At 33.9% G+C, this 23,247-nt stretch overlaps 1 protein-coding gene across 1 annotated transcript; it reads left to right on the forward strand.

Annotated features, from left to right (window-relative positions):
- The first annotated feature begins 8,638 nt into the window (after positions 1 to 8,638).
- LOC139846842 (succinate dehydrogenase [ubiquinone] flavoprotein subunit 1, mitochondrial-like) lies at positions 8,639 to 17,758 on the forward strand. The gene is made up of 16 exons (XM_071836382.1): positions 8,639 to 8,863; positions 9,154 to 9,321; positions 12,964 to 13,051; positions 13,208 to 13,354; positions 13,442 to 13,582; positions 13,733 to 13,818; positions 13,994 to 14,086; positions 14,169 to 14,232; positions 14,625 to 14,768; positions 14,882 to 15,069; positions 15,552 to 15,726; positions 15,815 to 15,985; positions 16,600 to 16,669; positions 16,780 to 16,900; positions 17,020 to 17,057; positions 17,376 to 17,758. The coding sequence occupies exons 1-16, from the start codon at positions 8,771 to 8,773 to the stop codon at positions 17,476 to 17,478; spliced, it is 1,890 nt and encodes a 629-aa protein (XP_071692483.1). The 5' UTR covers positions 8,639 to 8,770; the 3' UTR covers positions 17,479 to 17,758.
- The last annotated feature ends 5,489 nt before the right edge of the window (positions 17,759 to 23,247 follow it).

Genomic DNA, 23,247 nt, shown 5'->3' on the forward strand with positions numbered 1-23,247 from the left:
TTGGTAGCTGTTGAGACATTACTCTTTATTCATACTTATTTTCTTCTTCTTCCTACGACTCGGTTCGTTTTGCTAATTTCCTAGGGATAAACGGGCCAGTATTCATACGAGGAGTCCTTTTCACAAATGGTTTGGAAAAATCTGGTCCCTTAGATGTTCCCAGGATATAGTTAAAGTTTAAGAAATACTGGTGTTTACAGTATATTACGTCAGGGTATTTCATGTTAACATATAGTTCATCTGGTTTGGGATCGGGTTTCTCTATTTTAATAGATTTTTCCTTATTGTTTTCTTTTTCTTTATTAAATTGGGCCTGGGTAATTTCTATCACTTCATCGGAATCCTCACCGGGATCCGATTCATCAGAAAATTGGTAATCTTCCCAATATTTTTCTTTCTCGGCGGAGACACCATCGACCATTTTAAACTTTGGTCCATTGGTTGAGGATTTTCTTTTATTTAACTGCTTTTCTGTGATTTTTAACATTTCCTCTTCCGAATCTTCTTCTTCCGGTTCTTCTTCTTCTTCCGGTTCCTCTTCTTCCAGTTCTTTTTCCGGAATTCGTGAATCTTCCCAAAATACATCCGACTCTTCATTGTTATTAGGTGAGTTGATGGGATTTATACTAGAAGTAGACATCTATCACACAATAGCAAGCACGTTAAGAAATTAATATATCACATAATATTTACACGTTAAAATATATAGTTTCCAACCAAAAGTGTTAAGCAATCGTTTCTAAAACAAACATGGTTGAAGTCCAGACTCACTAATGCATCCTAACAAACTCGGTTAGACACACTAATGTAAATTTTCTGGTTCTCTAAGACCAATGGTCTGATGCCAACTGAAATACCCCGTTCATATCGATTATAAACGTTCCATAACAATCGGTTTCATTGCGAGGTTTTGACCTCTATATGAGATGTTTTTCAAATCCTGCATTCGTTTTTCTTTTAAAACAAACTATAACCTTTATTTTATCGATAAAGGTTTAAAAGATAAAACGTAGATTATCAAGTAATGATAATCTAAAATATAACGTTTACACACGACCATTACATAATGGTTTATAATAATATGATACAACAAAGTATTTTCCGAATGCAGTTTTTAAACATTATCATACAAGCATGCTGACTCCAATTCTTGTCTTTATTTAGCATGCAATAGCGGAAGCTCTTAATAATCACCTGAGAATAAACATGCTTTAAACGTCAACAAAAATGTTGGTGAGTTATAGGTTTAACCTATATCATAAATCGTAATAATAGACCACAATATTTTAATTATTTAACCGCACACGTATCTCGTGTACAAAACATGATACACATAACCTGTGTATAAAAATCATTCATATGTTGAACACCAGGTAACCGACATTAACAAGATGCATATAGAATATCCCCAAAATAGAATTCTCTCGTCTGTAATAATAATTCGAAGTACTAAAGCATCCGTAACCCGGATGGGGCTTTATTGGGCCCGATAGATCTATCTTTAGGATTCATGTCAATTAGGGGCTAGTTCCCTAATTCTTAGACTACCAAGCTAAAAGGGGTGATATTCGGTATTCATAATCCAACATAGAATGTAATTTCAAGTATTGTGTCTATTTTGTAAAACATTTACAAAACTGCATGTATTCTCATCCCAAAAATATTAGGTAGTAAAAATGGGAATATAACTCACTTTCACAGATTTTCAATTCGTCTAAAGTAAGACTTGGCCACGGGTCGATTCACAAACCTATAACAAATATATACATATATATCAAGGTACGATAGAAATATATTCACATCATATTTTTATTTACGTGATGACGATTTAAGTTGTCAAGTTAACAGTCCAATGTTAGTAGTCCACAATTAGTAGTCCAATGTTAGTAGTACGTATATAATTCAAAATATCACCCTGTAATAATCAAAACATAGTATACATGTATTGTATAAGACTCAATCATGACCCACGATACCGCTATTGTAGTTACACGTATTGTGTATGTGGGTCTTTCGATTTATCCGACGTATTGTGTAACTAATGTCTTAACTAATCAAGATTACATGATATTGTCTCGGACTCATCTGAGACTAGTATATTACATGGAAATACTCATGACATGTTAGAATACATGTATAATACAAGAAAAGTTAGCTAAGATGTGGTTAGTATAGATTTTTGTAAAATCATCACGTAGTCATTTTAGCCATTTTTAACCAATATTGTTTTGCTCATAACTTCTTCATTATAAATCCGTATTGAGTGAATCAAATTGCTATGGTTTTGTAATGAACTAAAATTTGTAAAACTAAACTGAAAAAGTGGTGGTTTATAGTCGTAGATACAGATTACAAGTCGTTTTTGAAAGAGGTAGTCATTTCCGTCGAAAGAACGACATCTTGATGACCATTTTGAAAAACATACTTCTATTTTGAGTTTAACCAAGATTTTTGGATATAGTCTCATATTCATATGAAATATCATTTTTTCAGAAGAACAATTTTTAAATCAAAGATTATGATAGTTTTTAATTATCCAACCCAAAACAGCCCCCGGTTTTACTATGACGGCGTATGTTCAGTTTTACGGTGTTCATCGTGTTTCCAAGTTTTAAATCATTAAGTTAGAATATCATATAGATATAACACATGTGTTAAGTTTTTCTTAAAAGTCTAGTTAGAAGGATTAACTTTGTTTGCAAACAAGTTTAGAATTAACTAAACTTTGTTCTAGTGATTACAAGTTATATTCTTCGAATAAGATAGTTATATAGGTATGAACTGAACAAGGTTATGAACACCATTACTACCTCAAGTATAGTAGGTAAACCTACTAGAAATAATGAGAAATAGACTTGAACTTCAAAGGATCTTTGACGGCTTGGAAGTTCTTGAAGTATAACCATGGACTGAAACAAGTTCAAGTAAGATTACTACTTGAATTAAGATAGTTATGTTTATAAGAATTGAACCAAAGCTTGAATATGGTTATTACTTTGATTTAGAATGAAGAGTTGTTGAGATTAAATGTATGTTCTTGATCTTTGATGAGTTGTTGGATTGGATTAAAAAGATTTGAAGTAATCTTGAAGTCTTCTTGATTCTTTCTTTCTTTAGGATATTTTATGAAACTAGAACTCATAGAATTTATGAAGAAAACTTAGAACTTGAAGATAGAACTTGAGAGAGATCAATTAGATGAAGAAAATTGAAGAATTAAAGTGTTTGAATGTGTTTTTGGTCATGGATATTGGATTAGATATAAAGGAAATTCTAGTTTGTATTTTAGCTTAATAATTCAAGGTATAAAATAAAGAATGGTTATGTAAATTTTTTTCTAGTTAGATATTTGGTAATATATGACAAAGCTTTACCCCCCACATGTCTAATGGCTGACTCATGGCTGCTAAGGTGATGATTTGATGTGTATATACCAATAGTAATTACATCTAGAAGCTGGGTATGATACGAGTACGAATACTGATTGAATACGAGTAGAATTGTTGATGAAAACAAATGGGAATGTAATTGTAACCATTTTTGTTAAGTAGAAGTATTTTGATATATGTCTTGAAGTCCTTCAAAAGTGTATTAATACATCTTAATACACTACATATATATACATTTTAATCGAGTCGTTAAATCCTCGTTAGCCGTTACATGCATGCGTTGTTTTGAAACCTTTAAGTCAACGATCTCGTTTAATGCAATTAATCCATTGTTATTATATCTAATGAGGTGTTAAATTGTTATATTATCATGATAACATAGTGTATTAATATATCTTAATACGATATATATATATATTAAGACGTCGTTACAACAATAATCGTTACATATAAATATCGTTTCGAAATCCTTAAGTTAATAGTCTTGTTTTATGTATATAGTTTATTGTTAATATATATACATAATGAGATACTTAATTATCATTTCATCATGTTAAACATATATATATATATATATATATATATATATATATATATATATATATATATATATATATATATATATATATATATATATATATATATATATATATATATATATATATATATATATGTCCATATATATATTATCATGTCATATACCAGTTATAACGTTCGTGAATCATTGGACAAACTGGGTGATCAAACGTTTACATAAAATCCGTTTCAATTAATCAAGTCTTAACAAGTTTGATTGCTTAACATGTTGGAAATATTTAATCATGTAAATATGAATCTCATATAATATATAATCATGGAAAAGTTCAGGTCACTACATAAAATGAATACGCATCGCCAACACACAAATACTAAACACATACCGCAATCCGAGCATAACTAAGCAAAGTTATACCTAACGTACCACCAAGCCAAAATCGTAAGATTAGCTACAACATACAATAAGTATAAATACGCATATACAAAATGTATCCGATAATACAACAAGGTTAACCCCTTAACCTTAAACCCATGAAGGTTGGCCGAACAACCCGAGCCTTTGTGAATTCGCACAACCCGAGATTCACTTCCTTCACCACTTCAACAACCAAGGTTGGCCGAACTACCCGTGCCTTAGTTAATTCGTACTACCCGAGATTCACTACCTCATCAATAAGATGATCGAACAACCAGAGTCATCATGAATCCGCACTACCAGAGATTCATTACCTCATCAATACCCACATCATCGGGGTTACTCAACCATATCTCAATACCAATCCCACTACATCGGGATTATATAACTCCATATCATAAGTCCATGTGATAACGTACACACGAAGTGTGTACCTCGCCAAAGGTGGTCAACCAAAACGCACAACCGTGCCAATTGGATTTATTACACAAGCCCTTCAAATCCACCTATATATGAAGTGAGTTCTATAACCGAGAACCACTTCACCCTACCCGCACCCATCCTACACATACATATGCACATAGGATATTAACACTCACCTTGTCTTCTTGAAGAGTGCTACCGAATAATCCGCAACTCTCTAATGGAAAGTACCTACTCCATTATCACAATACAAAAAACATACTTAGAGTGGATTTACAAACCAACTCAATTCGACACTTAGTGCAAATTTCGACCAATTGCACTCCCAAGTACAAACCGCACCCAAACTAACCAATAATCACTAACACTAGTGACAATGGTCCTACTATGCCAATTTAACCCAATCATAAGTGTTAAACACTTATCATTCTCAAAATCACCCATAAACCCTAATTTTGACTGATTTCAAAATTAGTCTTTCAAATACACTAAAATGGGTTCCAACACTTCCATAATCACCAAACCTAGTGACTAAACCCAATTCCAAGTCCTAAATCATGGCCAAGTTAGTTTCCAACCTAAAACCCTCCAACAACAACAATAAAGCTCGATTACTAGCAACACTAAACTCACTTCATGAGTTTAAATAGGTTTCTCAACAATTTAAGTTCAAACCCTAACTTGAATATCAAAATCAAACAATGAAATTCGGAGTTAGAACTTACCACAACAACCACAATGTAGCTAGGAACGAGGTGAACAACTTTAACACTCGAGCTTTTGATCAATTCGAGCTTCTTCTTCTCCAAAATCTCAATTCTCTCTCTAGAACTCTCTCTCTCTCTCTCTCTAAGATAGTTGAGAGTGTTTGTGGATGTGAAAGTGATCCAAAGTTGGATCCAAACCAGCTGATATGACTTCAGATCCGTCCCCAAGTGAAATGACCAAAAAGCCCCTCATTTAACTCTAAATAGAAAAAGACATAAATCTGTCGCCAGATAGAGTGCGCGGCGCGTACCCTTTACCCTGCGCGGCGCGCACAAGGGTCTGCACAGTCTGTCAGCTTTTAAATTTGTTCCATGCTTCACACACTTAAAGTACACCATTTTTACTCTATGTACCATAAATATTTGGGTCTTACAGAAATGTGGCGTGATTCGGGTGTCTCATCCGGCGGTATCAAAAGGATTTGTTAATCGGCTAATCTGAAGTTATTGTGAGCTTTGTATGAACACGGTTGAGGTGGTTTGAATTTTCTGTTGAAGATCTGTATGAGGTTTGTTCAAAGTCTCAAGTGGGATATTGTTGAGATATGGAAACTTTAAACAATGAATGAAAATCAAGATTGCTTGGGAAATAAGTTTTACTTGAAGGTGAAGTTTAACTTGTGGACTAAGTTTCTGATTTTGAGAAGGTAATTTACTTGAAGGCAAAGTTAACTTGTTCAACAAGTGCTAATTGATTTTTGAAATGTCTTTGGCTTGAAGGCCAAGTCAACTTGTGCAACAAGGATCTAAGTTTAATGTTTCACTATAAATAGACCTCTAGGTTCATTTTAATTGTGTGCAAAAATTATTAGTGAAAATTTCTCTGGTTTGCACCCGTGGAGTGAACCTTCTCCGTTTTTGGAGTTGGGATATAACCACGTGAAATCCTTTTGTCGTTTACGTTTACATTATCGTTTATGCTTTAGTTTATTCGTTTGTCGTTCGTGAATTAGTGATTGCTGTAAATCAGTTGTCTTGGTTGGGTCCAAATCCTAACACATAAATCATGTTTATTCATGCACAACTAACACTTATGAGTTATGATCATTTATAATTATCTTTTCCATCCGGGAGGTGATACTCACACACGAATTTTTGATCCATACACACTTTTTACCACAAAACTTATAATTATATCTTTAAATTTGTCTAGAGAGTTGAACCACTATTATTGTAATTAAGAACATATTAGTAAATTAGGTGTGTATGGATCAAAAACTGGTGTGTGATTATCACCTCCCTTTCTATTAAGATGGTTTAAGAGCGAAGAATAATATTTTATGATTATTTTTTTATCACTATTGACAAACAAAATGTCAGTAGCATTTAATCGTACAGTTAGCTGCTATTAATAGAAATCAATGTTGAAGAATTCTAAATAAATAAAGGAAATAGGAAATTTGGTAAAGAAGCAAATTTGATGTAAGGTTCTACCTTGGTAAATGAGTGGCTGTGCCGAAGCCTTCGTAGACCAAAATATATTGGGCTAAAAATTGAACATCGCGTTCATTTTTATGACCAGCCATCGTTTGCTTGCCGTGTCCCCGCCCACTTCCATTTCGCTTCTTATTCTATTCATTTTGTTCCAATCAAAAAAAAAAAAAAAAAAAAAAAAAAAAAAAAAAACTATAAATCCCATTAAATTATTATCATTATCATTATTGTTACCGGTGTTATAAAAAATCCGATTACTCGATGATTAATCTTCAATTAATCATTTTTAATAGTAATTTGTTCCGATTTTTCCAAAATCCGTTTAATTAATCGGTCAATGTCACATAATGCGTCAAAATTGAATTTGGTAATCATAGTCGGTTAAAGTCAAATTTAATCAAATTTTTTACATGAATGTTAACTAGAACTTTATAGTTTTTGAATAAAATTAACAATTTTAGACAATTATGTTAAATTTTATGTTTATGTTTATGATTTTCTTCTATATTTACATATATAATTTTTGAAATTTAATATTTACATGTATAAAGTAGAATCCCATTAATCTCCGATTAATCTGCGAATTGCCGATTAACCTTTCCAAAGTCCTGACCGATTAATCACTGAATAGCGAATTTGCAACCTTGATCGTTACTATTATTTAAAAAAAAAAATAGACTTGATAAATTAGTTTAAAAATTCCGTACTTAGTACAACTAGACAAATTGGATTTTAAATAATACATCTATCTAGTTGAACATAATTTGGTATCATAATATATCATGATACATGTTTGTAATGATATAGTAATTTTTTAACCTTAAATAATATATGTTGAAATTTTTATTTAAGAAATCTTATATCAATCGTTAGCATTTCTAAATGAGATATATACAAGTTAAATTTGGCTTTTATGTAGCGCATAATAACAACCTTTAGACTCTCATTAAATATTATCTCATCCGTCTTAAGTTAATAGGTAAAATTATTATTTTTAAATGTTTCAAATTAATACTTGTTGCTTTGTATTCCAACTATAGATAGTGAAAAGGAAAGATATTTTATTAATATTTAGAATGAGGTTAGTAAAATTTTATAACTCCATGTTTCTTGTTAGGAAACTATTAAATTGAGACGGAGAAAATAATAATTTGATTTAGTCACAACAACAACAACAACAACAACAATAATAAAACTCAATCTCACATGCGTGGAGTATGAGGAGGTGAGATGTAGACAATTCTTTCCCTATCTTAGAATAAAGAAAAGTCATTTCTCTACCTAGAGTGAGAAGACTCAAAAGTAGAGAAAGTCATCCATCTCTCTATTCAACGGATAGAGAGATTGCTTCCGAGTTGACCTTTAGAAAAAAAGTTAAAGAATAAAATAAAAAAAATTAAATAAAAAATGAGACACCATGAAAATGATAGAATCAAATTTCCACGGGTATTAAATCCTGTCTAAAATTCAATTTAAGCTTAAATTGCAATAAATTAACGTTTGTTGTTGACTGAACCGATTTAGTCACCAATGAATTTAAAATACCAATGAATTTAAAATAGTTCACGGGGAATATGATGTATGCAGTTGTTAAAAATGTAAAATTACAACCTTTATTTATGAGTGTATTGCAGCAGGCCCTTATATTTAAATCGTTCATTCTTCCCAATTTAGTCTTTCTTCCCATTTTGTTTAATTTGATTTTTCTCAGGAACAACATAACAAAATCAAGTTCAACCTACACACAGCTTATACTTGTACACAAATTTTGAAATCGATATATACACATACACACACACACAAACATGTGGCGGTGCGTGTCACGTGGCCTTCGCATTCCATCCCGGAGATCCATCTCCGGCGACTCTCTCTCACACAGATTCTTCTCTTCTCAATCGGTACTAATTTATATTCATATCTATTAATCTCAATTCGTTTTAGGTTTAGCTTAATTTAGAAATCGACACTCACCTACGTCATTCAATCATGCAGTTATCGTTTTGCTTAATTCAATTGTATATTTATCTGAATTTGAATTTAATTATATATTAACAAATGATGATTGATGAATTTGATCTGTAATAATTTGAATCTAATTGGTTATGTGTAGAGCTGTGTACGATTTGTATTTATACGTTTTTATATTGTATTCTTACGTATTGTTATATTTGTTATTGTTGTTGAATAGAATACAGGACGATCATCATATACTATAGTTGATCATACATATGATGCAGTAGTGGTAGGGGCAGGAGGTGCTGGACTTAGAGCTGCAATAGGGCTATCTGAGCATGGATTCAATACTGCTTGCATTACAAAGCTATTTCCGACTCGTTCGCACACCGTTGCTGCTCAGGTTTGTTTGCTGTGTAGATTTTTATCGTCAGTTTTGTTATAAAAAAGCTTGAAATATTTGGAAATTTTGGTGTTCGGTGAATGAAAATAAATGAAGTGATACATTTTATGTCTTTTTAATTTTTGGCAATAAAACTAAAACTTTTTACAATCAAAAGAGACTTCATCAAAAAGATGAAGACCCAAACACACGAAACGAACAACTCGGCAACAAAGCCCAACACAAAACAATCTACAACCAAACCAACTACTCAAACCAAACCAAACGTCGAAACCAACCTACACATGGACCAACAACAACCTACACATGGACCAACAGCAAAGCAACAGTTAAAAACCGAACATTACAAGTAAACAAGCAAATGAAGCCAAAAACCACAAGTCCACATAACCAACGACCACCATAACCAACTAAGCTAAGCGAAACTAAAACCGACACCAAAGCTTCACATTTCGTCAGACGTTGAATATTCTCAACTCCTCCCCGTGGATTTTCCTCGACTTAGCTTTTTTAGGATAGGAACCGTCTTCGAGTTCAGTATCTTACCTTCAACCCAAATCTCTTTTAAATCTTTCCTAGCCTCATCGAAGAAACGAGAGCAATTGTCCTTCGAAGATCCAAGTTTTCCAATACTTTGACAAACCGTAGGAAAATCACTAACTTTATTAAGATCAAAAGATTTAACACCTTCTACCTCTTCAGGAACGTGAGCACACTTCATCTTATTGTCGGCCATATTACCCAACCCCGAAACCAAGCCACCACTTGTCTTTCCTATCTTGGCTTGCTTCAAAGAATTACCACGGCACAAATCATTCTCAACAAGTGCATTTTGTTGAGAAGCAACAACAGTAGCAAACTCAGATTGGGCCTCTTCACTCCATTCCTTTCTCCCAAATCAGAAGCAGACCCGGAAACAGTGGGGACTAAGTCCACCAAACAAAGGGCTTCACGTACAGCAGGTGGGCCAACCTTCAGGCCCATTTCATCAGGTGCAGCAACAGAAACACGCCCACTTCCAGAATTAATCCCCTGCACATCTTGAACAGGGCTAATGTTTACTTTACCGCACACCTTTGAACTGATGTTGCCCAATCTTGCTTTAACAGTCCCAAGTTAATTCACAGGAGCTTCCGCTGAAGGTGTAACAGGCTCCTTCCCACCATTGTTAGCTACCTCCGAATTAAACCTATGCCTAACCGATCGATTTGTCGAAACCAAAAAATCAGGCGAAAAGCAATCCGCCTTCAGTCGCTCGACCACCGAAAAATCTGCTACCTCATTAACCCACACATGACCTTTAGTGATAGTTGTCGAGACCAAATCAGCAGGAACGAGCTCGTGAATGTGTTTCACGCTCGTAGTCTCAACAAACGCAAAAGATGAACCGATACTCACCAGGTCAGTCGAAGATTGAGCCACCTTCACAACTTCACCCACACAACATGCAATCTTCTTAATGTTCTCTAACGACACAAACCTGGCTGGAAACCCACGTAATTCGAACCAAACATACCTCGAAAAAGAATCTGCCTTTTTAGCAAAAGGTACCACCAAATCAAAACCCGAACCCGACGCTTTGGCTAGGAGATTGGAATAGACATCCAAGTTTGAACACACCAACACACACGCAGAAGTCCCCATCTTGCAATAATTCGAAATAACAGCATTGCAATTAAGGAGAAAAACCTTCACCTTCTCTTCCACAGGTGGTACCCAATCCACAATCAGGAGACTGAGATCAAGCCTGTCACCCACAAATCGATTCGAAACAAGAGAACATCTAGTCTGGGAATGAGCAAACCCATAACCGAAAATGGGAGTAGCACCACCACTTCGTCTACGGGGCCAACCCACATAAACAGGTCGTCCGAACTCCTTCGTTCCATTCATGGATTGGACTGCCAAACAGCGTCGGAACAATGCTCAAAAGAAATAAACTCGAATCGTCTATGCGGCCAAGATTTGACCTCTTTGATTGGCCCGATTTTACCAAAGGCGTCACTAAGCATATTGTGTGAAACCCGTTCCAATCGACCGATGAAGATAGTGTCACCATCTTCGGAATCCAAGGGTAAATGCACCCCCTCAGCATTAGCAATGGCACCACCATTATGCAGAATCGAATCAGACTGTAAAGGAATGGAAGACGAATGGTGGAAACTAGAAGGAGGAAAGGTTGAGGATGGTGGTTGGATGGCGGAAGATGGTGAACCGGGTGGAGACTCATTTGAAGATTGAAAAAAAGGGGTGGGGAACTTGACCGTTGCATCGAGAGTGAAAAATTGATGATTGGCGTTTGAACTATGTTATCATTTTATGTCTTTTTATGTACGAAGTTGGGTTTAGTTTTAATGTTTCCAAGTGATTTGTATTTTAAATGTGCATCGGAAGTCGTATATATTTCTTGGAATCATGATAGATAGTTATTAGACTGTTGGACTATTGGTAAAATGATAATTACATGTAAAGCATTGTACAATGTCCTAGATCAGCTTAAAAAGACGTTAAAAAGTGATACAATTGTGTGGTGTGGTGTTGGTTGACCAGAGTAGACAATGTGTTTGATGCATAGATGGAAGTTTGAAAAAGCTCGTGCAATATAAGCAATTATTATAACTGTTTTGAAACCAAGGTTGTTAAAGTCGCGAGTCGGGGACGCATCGGTCGAGACCTAAAAATGACGCGTCGGCCGAGTCGGGGGACGCGTCGGGGACGCATCGGTCGTTGACTAACGTTGACTTTATTAATAATTTCTTGAATATATATATATATTTATATATATAAAATAGTTGATTATGTACCATAAATTTCTTAAATAAGAACTTGAATTTAAAAACAATCAAACTTCAAACTCAATTAATGTTACCGAGTACATAATTAGAAAGGACACAGAGAAAAGAGCGGCCCAAAAAACGAAAACAAACCCTAATTTTAAAATATATCAGATCTTGATGAAAATTTGACTGACTTTGACCGTTTTTGACCAACTTTGACCGTCTTTGACAGACTTTGACCGAACTTTTAGCTCTGACCGTCTTTTGAGTCGTTTTCAGAAAAAACGGGACGGAGAACCAAAAAAAACGACGCATCGGCCGACGCGTCGGCCAAGTCAGCCGACTTTTACAACACTGATTGAAACAAAAATGTAATACATGAACCGTAACTTCACCTGTGTGGGTAGCAGATGTGGTAAGCATTGCGGCAAGAAGTGATTTAGAAGGAATAATTTGTTAATTTAGATCAATTCTAAATTATATCGATTATCATAAAAGAAATATACGGTAAACATGGCCATTTGACACTGTTTTTGTTGGAGTATACATGTTATGGGTAGGTGGAAGAAATTGCTTATTTTCTTCAAACACTTTGGTCAAAGAAAATATAAAATTCCCCATCTGAACACATAAATTTTAAGTATTAGGTTAGCTTACGATAAGATCTCTACTAGTTAATTACTTTCTGAGTGTTGGTTCTGTGCCTAATTGCATTAGTTCAGTAGTATTTAGTTGTTCTTGCCTTGTTGTACCATCATAGTTTACTAATACTTTCGTGAATGCATTCCTGTATACTTTCGTTCTTGTGATAAAGGCTTGCTTATCGTATCGTATAAGTTATTCTAATATATAATAATGCATGCAGGGTGGTATAAATGCTGCTTTAGGGAATATGAGTGAGGATGACTGGAGGTGGCATATGTATGACACAGTAAAGGGAAGTGATTGGTTAGGTACTTCTTGTTCTCACTTTAAACTTGTTTTAGGACTTTGATATATTATTCAATTAATGCAGTGTGTTCTTTCTTGTTATATGTGATACAAAACGAAAAAAAACTTGCGGCTTTACCATTTCCTTTCGCATAAGAGACTTGTTTGTATTACTGTAGGTGACCAGGATGCTATACAATATATGTGTAGAGAAGCACCAAAAGCAGTTATTGAGCTTGAGAACTATGGACTGCCATTTTCTCGAACTGAAGAAGGAAAAATATATCAACGTGCATTCGGTGGTCAGAGTCTCGACTTTGGCAAAGGTGTGACTTCATGGTGTGCTATTGAGATATATTCGTCTATACCATTTTTGAAATCAGCTGTTGTAACTTCTTTTGTTGCGAGTGTAGGTGGACAGGCTTATCGATGTGCATGTGCTGCTGATAGAACTGGACATGCGCTGTTGCATACGTTGTATGGTCAGGCCATGAAACATAATACACAGTTTTTCGTTGAATATTTTGCTCTGGATTTAATCATGGGCAGTGATGGTATGTTAAACTTATAATCTCTCATTACTTGTAATTCTGTTAATTTATTTATTCAATCATATAATCATAATCATATAATTTATATTGTAAGGATATGCTAGATAGCAGTGTAATATCATTGGTTTGAAATTTTTTTAAAATGTCTATCAGGCAGCTGCCAAGGAGTTATTGCACTGAACATGGAGGATGGGACTTTGCATCGATTCCGATCTTCTTCTACAATTCTGGCAACTGGGGTGAATATATAAATTTATCAACTTTCTTATAGGTTTATATATATATATATATATATATATATATATATATATATATATATATATATATATATATATATATATATATATATATATATATATATATATATATATATATATATATATTTGTCTAACTCTCATTTTACGTTGTTCTCAGGGGTATGGTAGAGCATATTTCTCTGCAACTTCTGCTCATACTTGCACAGGAGATGGAAATGCAATGGTTGCGCGTGCAGGCCTTCCTCTTGAGGTATATTACCTTTTCCATCATTTTAGTGTGTTTGTGAGAGAGGTTTTGGCTGTAACTCTTTTTGGGTTATTACTTATTTCAGGATCTTGAGTTTGTACAATTTCATCCAACTGGTATATACGGTGCTGGATGCCTCATAACTGAAGGTTAGTTATCCTCTACTCCACTGTTGTAAATATCATTGGTTACTCCCGGCGCTGATTACTCCTTTTTAAGAAAAAGCCGATCCGATTTTACAAATTCCGTTTATTAATCGGTGAACGTCGGTTAATGGTCAAAGTTGGATTCGTTGGTCAAATTTGGATATAGTCGGTCAAAATTGGTTAATGTCAAAGTTGGTCAACATTTTAATATGACATCAAATTTAAACTAGAATTTTAGAGTTTTCGAACAAACGAACAATTATGTTTATGTTTCTAGACAATTATGTTAAATTTTATGCTTATGTTTATGTTTATGGTTTCTTCTATATTTACATATATAATTTTGAAATTTATTATTTATAGTTGTACTTATTTTTGTTTTATGCAATACCTAGGATCTCGTGGTGAAGGTGGTATTTTAAGGAACAGCGAAGGGGAGCGATTTATGGAACGTTACGCCCCTACAGCTAAGGATCTTGCATCAAGAGACGTTGTGTCAAGATCCATGACGATGGAAATTCGAGAAGGTCGTGGTGTAGGTATGTTCATGACCAATTGACCAGCCTAATTTTTTTTTTATTTGAAAATTACCTGTTAGATTTGTGTATGTTTAAAAGAAAAAAGGAATTGATGTTTGTTTGATTTGGTGTAGGGCCCATGAAGGACCACATTTATCTCCACTTGAATCACTTACCACCAGAAGTTCTCAAGGAGAGGCTTCCTGGTATTTCTGAAACCGCCGCCATTTTTGCTGGTGTTGATGTTACAAAGCAGCCAATCCCAGTTTTACCTACCGTGCATTATAACATGGGTGGTATACCAACCAATTACCATGGAGAGGTACACCCTGACATCTATAAGTTGTTACTAGATGTGGTAATGTGAACCCATTTATGTGGGAACAGGTCAATTTGGGTCTTATGTTTCAAGCGGTTAAAATATACAAAGAGCTAGATGTGAATTGGATCAAAAGTCCCCGTGAAATGCTTACAATTTCCTAAAGTGTACTGTTATTTAGAGGAATTCTAAATTAATTCACCATATTTTGGTACTGAAGTGTGTTATGAACTTATGATCATATTTCAATATTTCATATAAATAATTTTTTACAAAGTTTCAAAAGGAGAAACTTAAAGGTATTGATGGGTCATTTAAACAGGATGCAATCCATTTTGGCCCTTCAAAGTGCATTTATGACTCAAGTCTATTCAATCTGTATATGACACACATTGCTACGTGCCTACGTATCCTAGTTACCATCAAAACTTTTTTTTTCTTTTTTGTACGTATATATTAATAAGTGTCATCTTATGTCATTGAAGGTTGTTACAATTAAAGGGGGTGATCCTGATGCAATTGTTCCTGGACTCATGGCTGCTGGAGAGGCAGCTTGTGCATCTGTTCATGGTGCTAATCGGCTTGGTGCAAATTCTCTACTTGACATAGTAGTTTTTGGCCGAGCATGTGCAAATAGAGTTGCAGAGACCCATAGGCCAGGTAATTTTTTTTATTTTTTTATTTTTTTTTATAGTAAATTTACGTGTCTAATTGTTCTAGAATTCGGTCTCAATGTGTTGTTCTACAGGGGAGAAGCAAAAGCCTTTAGAAAAGGATGCGGGAGAAAAGACTATTGCATGGTTGGATAAAATTAGAAATTCAAACGGCTCTCTTCCTACTTCAAAGATTAGATTGAATATGCAGCGAATAATGCAAAACAATGCTGCTGTGTTCCGAACACAGGAGACGTTAGACGAAGGTGAACTTTCAACCGATTTACTTTTATTTAGGTTATGTTGTTTTTTCAGTAATGGTTACAAACATGGTTGTAAATGGCGTTTAATAAGTCAGGCAACGGTCAAAAGTTGGGTCAAAGTCGCGAACAGTCAGTCAATGTCGGTCAAAAGTTGACTTTTTGTCTGGCCTTATTCTAGTGTAAACGGAAATCCCAAGCCCATTTAAAAATTATCTGGGAAAACACCGACTTACATAGTATCTCTTAAAGATAAATTAATAAATTCACTAGAATTATAGAAAACATAATAAAAAACCGATAACTAACACAATATCATCATATATGTAAATCTTTTATTTTAAAAATATATATTGTTTGCAATATTATTTATATTAAATTAAATATATTTTTATTTTAAAAAGTCAACGTCCGTCAACGTCCGTCTCTACTGACTCGACCTTTCAAGGTCTTGACTGACTCGTATCCGTCTTGCGGCTTTTTCAACCTTGGTATGACTAAATAAGCGGAACTGGTTGAAAGTCATCCTGATAATTAATTTTCGTTTATAAAACTCATTGGTTTATGTGGGAGGCTTTGCATTTAATCTTGTCCAATATGACTCATTCTCTGTGTTGCAGGTTGCAATCTGATCGATAAAGCATGGGAGAGCTATCATGATGTTAAGTTGAAGGACCGAAGTTTGATATGGTGAATTTAAACATTGATTCATACTGTTTGAATTATACAACTATACAATTTACAATTTACAATTTACTCTTATATCAATATCAATACTAAAATACATACACAATGTGCAGGAATTCGGACTTGATCGAAACTATAGAATTGGAAAACCTCTTGATTAATGCTTGCATCACCATGCATTCGGCTGAAGCTAGGAAAGAGAGTAGAGGAGCTCATGCACGTGAAGACTTCTCGGTTAGTTTTCTATTTTTTTTAAAACACTACTCGGTTATTTTTTATTTTCAAGTCCTTGAAAATAGGTCTTTCCCGTTAACTTTTTCCGTTAATAAACTTACATTTTGTCGGCATTGCAGAAACGAGACGATGAGAAGTGGATGAAACACACACTTGGGTAACCATTTCTTCCCTCCATCTAACATTTGATTTTTATTAAAAACGATGATCTTTGTAATGAAGTTTGACACAAATTATTTTAATTATATCCCATCTTGTATTACAAGTTACCCGTTTTGAACTACAACTTGACCCTCCTGACCCGCTCATGTAACCATCTCTAGTCGATAATCACATGCGGACTATACAATTCTCAGCCATTACAGCAAACGGAAATTAAACACATTATCTATATGGTTTTGCAATTGTGTACTTATATTTTGTGAGGTCTGTAAAAACATAATTGGATTAACTTTGTCTAAAACTGAATTTGCAGATACTGGGAGAACGAGAAAGTGCGACTAGACTACAGGCCGGTGCACATGAACACGTTAGACGATGAGGTCGAGACTTTCCCTCCTAAGGCTCGAGTATATTAATAATCGAACAAGCATTATGAGCCGAGCAGTGGAAAATGACTTGTTACCTGTTCCAAAAGGATGGCTATAAAATGATTTGAAGTGCAAAATGATGTTAATAAATTTGTTGCATTAGTCGATTTTCTTAATTCTGGTGCAACGCCAAATGAAAAAACCTGCATATAAAGTCTTTGGAAAACTTTAGTCTTTGTTGTATCTTATTGCTTCAAGTCAACGAATTATTATAATGCGAGTAATAAGGTAGTCATTCGAAGTTAGTATTCATCTCTATTATTTTTTCAAACATATAATTTTAATTATTATAAATATCACTTAAAATATGTTTTAAATATAATGCTTTTACATATTGTCTAATACTAGTTTTTGAACTCTCGCTTCGCGCCGGGGGTTCGGTTTTTAATGTATTTTATTGTGTTTAGTTACGGAGCCTGTGAGTGAAAATTCAACGTATATGAAAAGTACCCTAAATATTTAGCGTTTTTTAAAAGTATCCGTTTTGCGTATAGTTAGGGACATTGTGTTCGTAAAATTATTTTGAGTTTAACGATGGTGTCGGAAAAATTTAACTCGTTGCGAGCGAGAAGATATGACCCGTTGAATATTTGAGTGGAGATAATTTAAGATATTTTATGAAAAATTTGATTTGACACTTTTACCCCCTGTTTTGAGGTTGATTTTAATTTTTGAACAAAGTGTGAGGGGGCGTTTGTGGTGTTAGTTAAAAGAAGGAAAAAAGAAAAAAAAAAGTTGAAAAGACGGAAAGCCCTGGTACTATTCATCATTTTTGTTCAATAGCTAGTATAGTAAATTAACAATCTGATTAGGATGTTGCTCCCGTGAAAATGGTCTCATCCAGAAAGATTAATTACTCCGTACAAGTAGATCTCAATGCTTACTAATAAAAGTAGACCAGTTGTCATATTTTTTCTACATAAAAAAAAGGGGTAAACCGACCCTCTGATGGTCTCACACCGACCGGTCCCACAGCCAACATGTGAGAGAAAAATCGTGTAACCCATGATTATAGGAACATGGGGCAGGGATTGAACCTATGACCACTGCGGTATGCTGCATGTCCCCAACCACTCGACTACCATCGCAGGGACTAACATGGCCGGTTGAAATAATAATAATCCATACAAATAGCCTAGTGATTGAAGTTATGATATTCTGAAAGAGTGCGGAAGTGAAAACATCACTAACAAATAACATCACTAGGCATTGACATTTTGATGAAAATACTGGTCTTTCTCGAGTAGCTCAAACTAGGGATGACGCTCGTGAATGACACGATCAGATCCTATGTACCCACAACTCGCCCGTCAAGTTTTTTTTTTTTTTTCTCGTTCGGATCCGTCACCAGTGGCGGAAATAGGTAGGGGTAAGGGGCACCCGCCCCCAGTGGATACTTGGTGCTCGCGCTGATTTTTTTTCTCCCCAAGAATTTTCATATTTCACCTCCAAGGCCTTTAGATTTTGCTCCAAAACCTTCATATTTTGCTAAAAAAACCTTCATATTTCGTGTGAAAGACTCCATATTATGTCGAAAAAAAGTTACTACGCTTTTAATTTTTTTTCCCCTGGTGAAAAGAAATTATGTTTCTTCCACCATCCGTTACCCGCCCGCGGATAATAAAAATATACAATTTGTTAAATAAAATTAAAATAGCCAAATATTTAATTAATTATAACAAGCTATATGTAAAATTACGTGAAAATTAAGTTTTATACTTTTTTTTAATAGCGGGTTGAGATTACTCAGGGGAACTAAACCACCCAACACGATCATCTCTCGCACTTTCATAACACGCCTCCAACTACTGCCCTGAAGGAAATCCGGACCAATCTGAAGGCATGGTTGGTAAAACGCCCACTCTCGCTGTCCCCGCAACGCAATATGCGAAAGGGATTTCAAGATTAGAGAATAACCTTGTGGGCAATGTTGGTGACCTCGGAAGTCGAACTCCTGACCTTTAACAAAGAGTGTCAGACCACTACCACTTGAGCTACAATACAAGTTTTTTTTACTTATATGTAATATTATATATTTAAATATTTAATCATTATTCTATAACAAGAAATCAGTGTTAAATCGCAGGTAAATTAAAAAACAGAAAAAAAATCTTATGGATTTGCGGATAGGGTTTACCGGCGACCCGTCGGCGGTTATAATTTTTTACCTGTCCCCATGCCCCTGGTAAGATTTAATAATTTTAACCGCCTATCACAGTTCGTATACCTGCAGGACGCTGATTTTTTTTCTCGTCCATTGCCATTCCTAGCTCAAACGAAAACAACTTTATCTGTTTTTAGTTGAAATACTGTCCGGGTAAGTTACTCTAAGTTTTGGGTTAATCTATAATAAGGTAAAGTTAAAAAGCTTGTATAAACTTTTGAGTGGTTATATGTATTTAGTTTTTACCATTTTAAGTTGCTACTATAATAATTAATATTAACTAATATTAATTAAACATTAATATTAATCTTAGTTCATATTAGGGATTCTCACACATCACTTTTTAATACATGTACACTTAATTACCTATTATACCCTTAATTATACTTAGAATAATAATTTAAATTCAACTCACTAGATTAATTTAAGGGTATAACTATAAGTTTATGAGATAAAATTATACATTGATCAAAAAATAGTGTGTAAGGATCAATTCCCTTCATATAAATATAAATATTAATTATGATAGTGATATTAATATTAATATTAATATTAATATTATATATTAAATAAAATGAAAAATTGTTGTTGGTATTCAAAATATGGTGGCCACGAGGCATGAAGTGATGAAACCTTATAATTAAACGAGTTAATGATGTGAACGGAGAAAAGTGAGAGTTGATTTAGACGTTGATAAGTGATAACTCGTTTAAATCTAAAGAGACCAGAAATGAGTGGTTTTTATTTGTCAAAAGCCTTAATTGTCAATCTTCCACTTGCAGCAACATTTGACTCTTCTACTTTATGTGTCGACCAATTACGGTATAAGTTTTAAAATTGCTTTAAGGATTTCATCTTCTATTCCTTCAATTTTTATTCGCGATTTATTAGAGAAGGATGTAGGTGGCAGAAATGAGGATGCTTAGGTGAATGTGTGGTAAGACTATGCTAGATATGATATTAAATAGAGTTTTTAGGGAAAACTTGAAAGTTGGGAACATAACCAATAAGCTGAGGGAAGGACGACTTAGATGGTTTGGACATGTTTTGAGGCGTCTACTTTTAGCCCCGGTTAGGAGAGTCGAGACCCTCGTTGTTGGGGGCGTAAGGAGAAGGGGTAGACCCAGACGTAGGTTGGAGGATAGATTGAAGCTTGACATGAAGGAGCTCTTATTGACCGAGGACATGACCTCTGATAGGAATTTGTGGAGGAGTAGAATTAGAATAGATGACTAGGTTCTACATATTGTTTATTTATTTTATATATTTATTTTATATTCCCTGCCTACTTGCTTGTGCACTTCATTTTTTTTTTTTTTTTTTTTTTTTTTTTTTTGCGTGAGACTTTTCGTTTTGATTGTACATGTTTTTTTGGATATATAAAATATCTATACTTATTGTAGCATTTTCACATACTTTATTGCTCTATATGGTTACATGTTTGTATTACTTTATATGGCATTTTAATTATACGTACTTTCATATCACATGTTTTTATGCTAACATAGTATACTTATTTGTCTATGCTTACATTGTATACCATCTACTTTGTACTGCATATTATACCTACATGCTTTTTACCAACATGTTTACATATACTTATTGTACTTACATGACTTGTTATACTTGCATATTTGACACTCACTTATTTTACTTTTATGTTATATTACATTATATTGTTATCTGCTCTTTTTACCTATACATATCGTATTGGAGTATACATTATTCATGGTAAAGTTTCTTTTTTATCAACTGTACTGGTATATTTTTACTGCACATATCGGATTTCATGGTTCTTTCTGGCCGGAGGTCCCTAGGAAGCAGCCTCTCTGCTCTACAGAATAGGGAGGGACGACTTCCTCTACCTGGGGACCGATAGGTATCCGTGGGTGGAGGAATGACTTCCCTTTTACTTTAGGGTAGAGGAAAGGACTGTCTACATCTAACCACCCCCATACTCTACTTTAGTGGAATTGGGTATTGTTGTTGTTGTTGTTGTTCTTGTTGTAGTTAATAGTTTTAGATATATAGGTGGAGAAAAATTAGGATATAAGAGAATTATGTGTAAATTGAACTCAATTTATGGAGTGTTCTTTTTCACTCTTAGTTATCTATGAATTCGTTCACAATATACAAAAATAACAACAAAACTCAATACCACATGAGTGGCGTATGAGGGATGTGAAATGTAGACAATCCTTCCTCTATCCGAGAATAAAAACAAGTCATTTCTCTACCCAGAGTGTAAACACTCTCAAAAGTAGAGAAAGTCATCCCTCTCTTTATTCTACGGATAAAGAGATTGCTTCCGAGTGGACCTCCGGCCAATAATTATGATTTTTTTTTTAAAATAAAAAAATAGTAAAATAAAATTGAGACGCCATGAAAATGATAGAATCAAATTTTCATGGATTTAAAGCCTGCCAGAAAATCAATTTAGACTCTAAGCGGCAGTCAAGACGCCACTTAATCGACGCTTGGTGTTGCCTCAATAAATAGAGCCAAAGGACCTTGTACACAGAACTCGAAAGGCATGTCATGTGGAAATTGTTGCGCAAGCAAAGAGCCAACCACCCGTAACAAACCACGCACAGGAGCAAAGAAGGTCGTCCTCAGTCATAATGACCCCGGGATGCACCTAACGATGCGAGACACACACACACACCCCCACACCCACACCCACACACCACACACACACGCACCCACCCATACACACCCACACACACACACACACACAGTAAAATACATAAACCTATATACCTGCCAACAAACATCCGTACATAAACATACCTACATACTTACGTACATACATACACCTACAAAACAAACAAAAACATACATACCTACACTACAAAACCTACATACATACATCCATAAACATACGTACATACCATGCATACATACATATAAACAAACATGCATACATACACCAAATACAAAACCTTCTCGTCTACTAGTAATAGTAGTTGTACATAAAAATAATAGTAATGATAATAACAAATAATAATAATACTAATACTAGTAGTAGTAAATAATAGTTAATAGTATTAATATTAATAATACTAATAATATTAATTAATTAATAATAATAATAATAATAATAATAATAATAATAATAATAATAATAATAATAATAATAATAATAATAATAATAATAGTAGTAGTAGTAGTAGTAGTAATACGAGTAATAGTACTGCTAAGAGTACTATAGTAGTAGTAATAATAATAATAATACTAATAGTAATAATAAATAATCATAATAATAATAATAATAATAGTAATAATAATAATAATAATAATAATAATAATAATAATATTATTATTATTATTATTAATAATAATAATAATAATAATAATAATAATAATAATAATAATAATAATAATAATAATAATAATAATAATAATAATAATAATAATAATAATAATAATAATAATAATAATAATAATAAATAATAGAAAGTAATCCTAATCAACTATTCTTATTCTAGCCCTCTACACACCCCTATCAGAAGTCATGTCCCCAGTCAACGAAATTTCCCTCATGTCGAGTCTTAGTCTATCCATCTACCTACGAGTAGGTCTACCCCTTCTCC

The sequence above is a fragment of the Rutidosis leptorrhynchoides genome, chromosome 5, assembly GCF_046630445.1.
Source record: "Rutidosis leptorrhynchoides isolate AG116_Rl617_1_P2 chromosome 5, CSIRO_AGI_Rlap_v1, whole genome shotgun sequence".
NCBI classification, from domain to species: domain Eukaryota; kingdom Viridiplantae; phylum Streptophyta; class Magnoliopsida; order Asterales; family Asteraceae; genus Rutidosis; species Rutidosis leptorrhynchoides.

Coding starts and splice junctions, on each gene's coding strand:
- LOC139846842 (XM_071836382.1), top strand. CDS start 8,771: ATGTGGCGGTGCGTGTCACGTGGCCTTCGCATTCCATCCCGGAGATCC. Junction 13,583..13,732: donor TTTAATCATGGGCAGTGATG/GTATGTTAAACT, acceptor AATGTCTATCAG/GCAGCTGCCAAGGAGTTATT. Junction 15,727..15,814: donor TGCAGAGACCCATAGGCCAG/GTAATTTTTTTT, acceptor GTTGTTCTACAG/GGGAGAAGCAAAAGCCTTTA.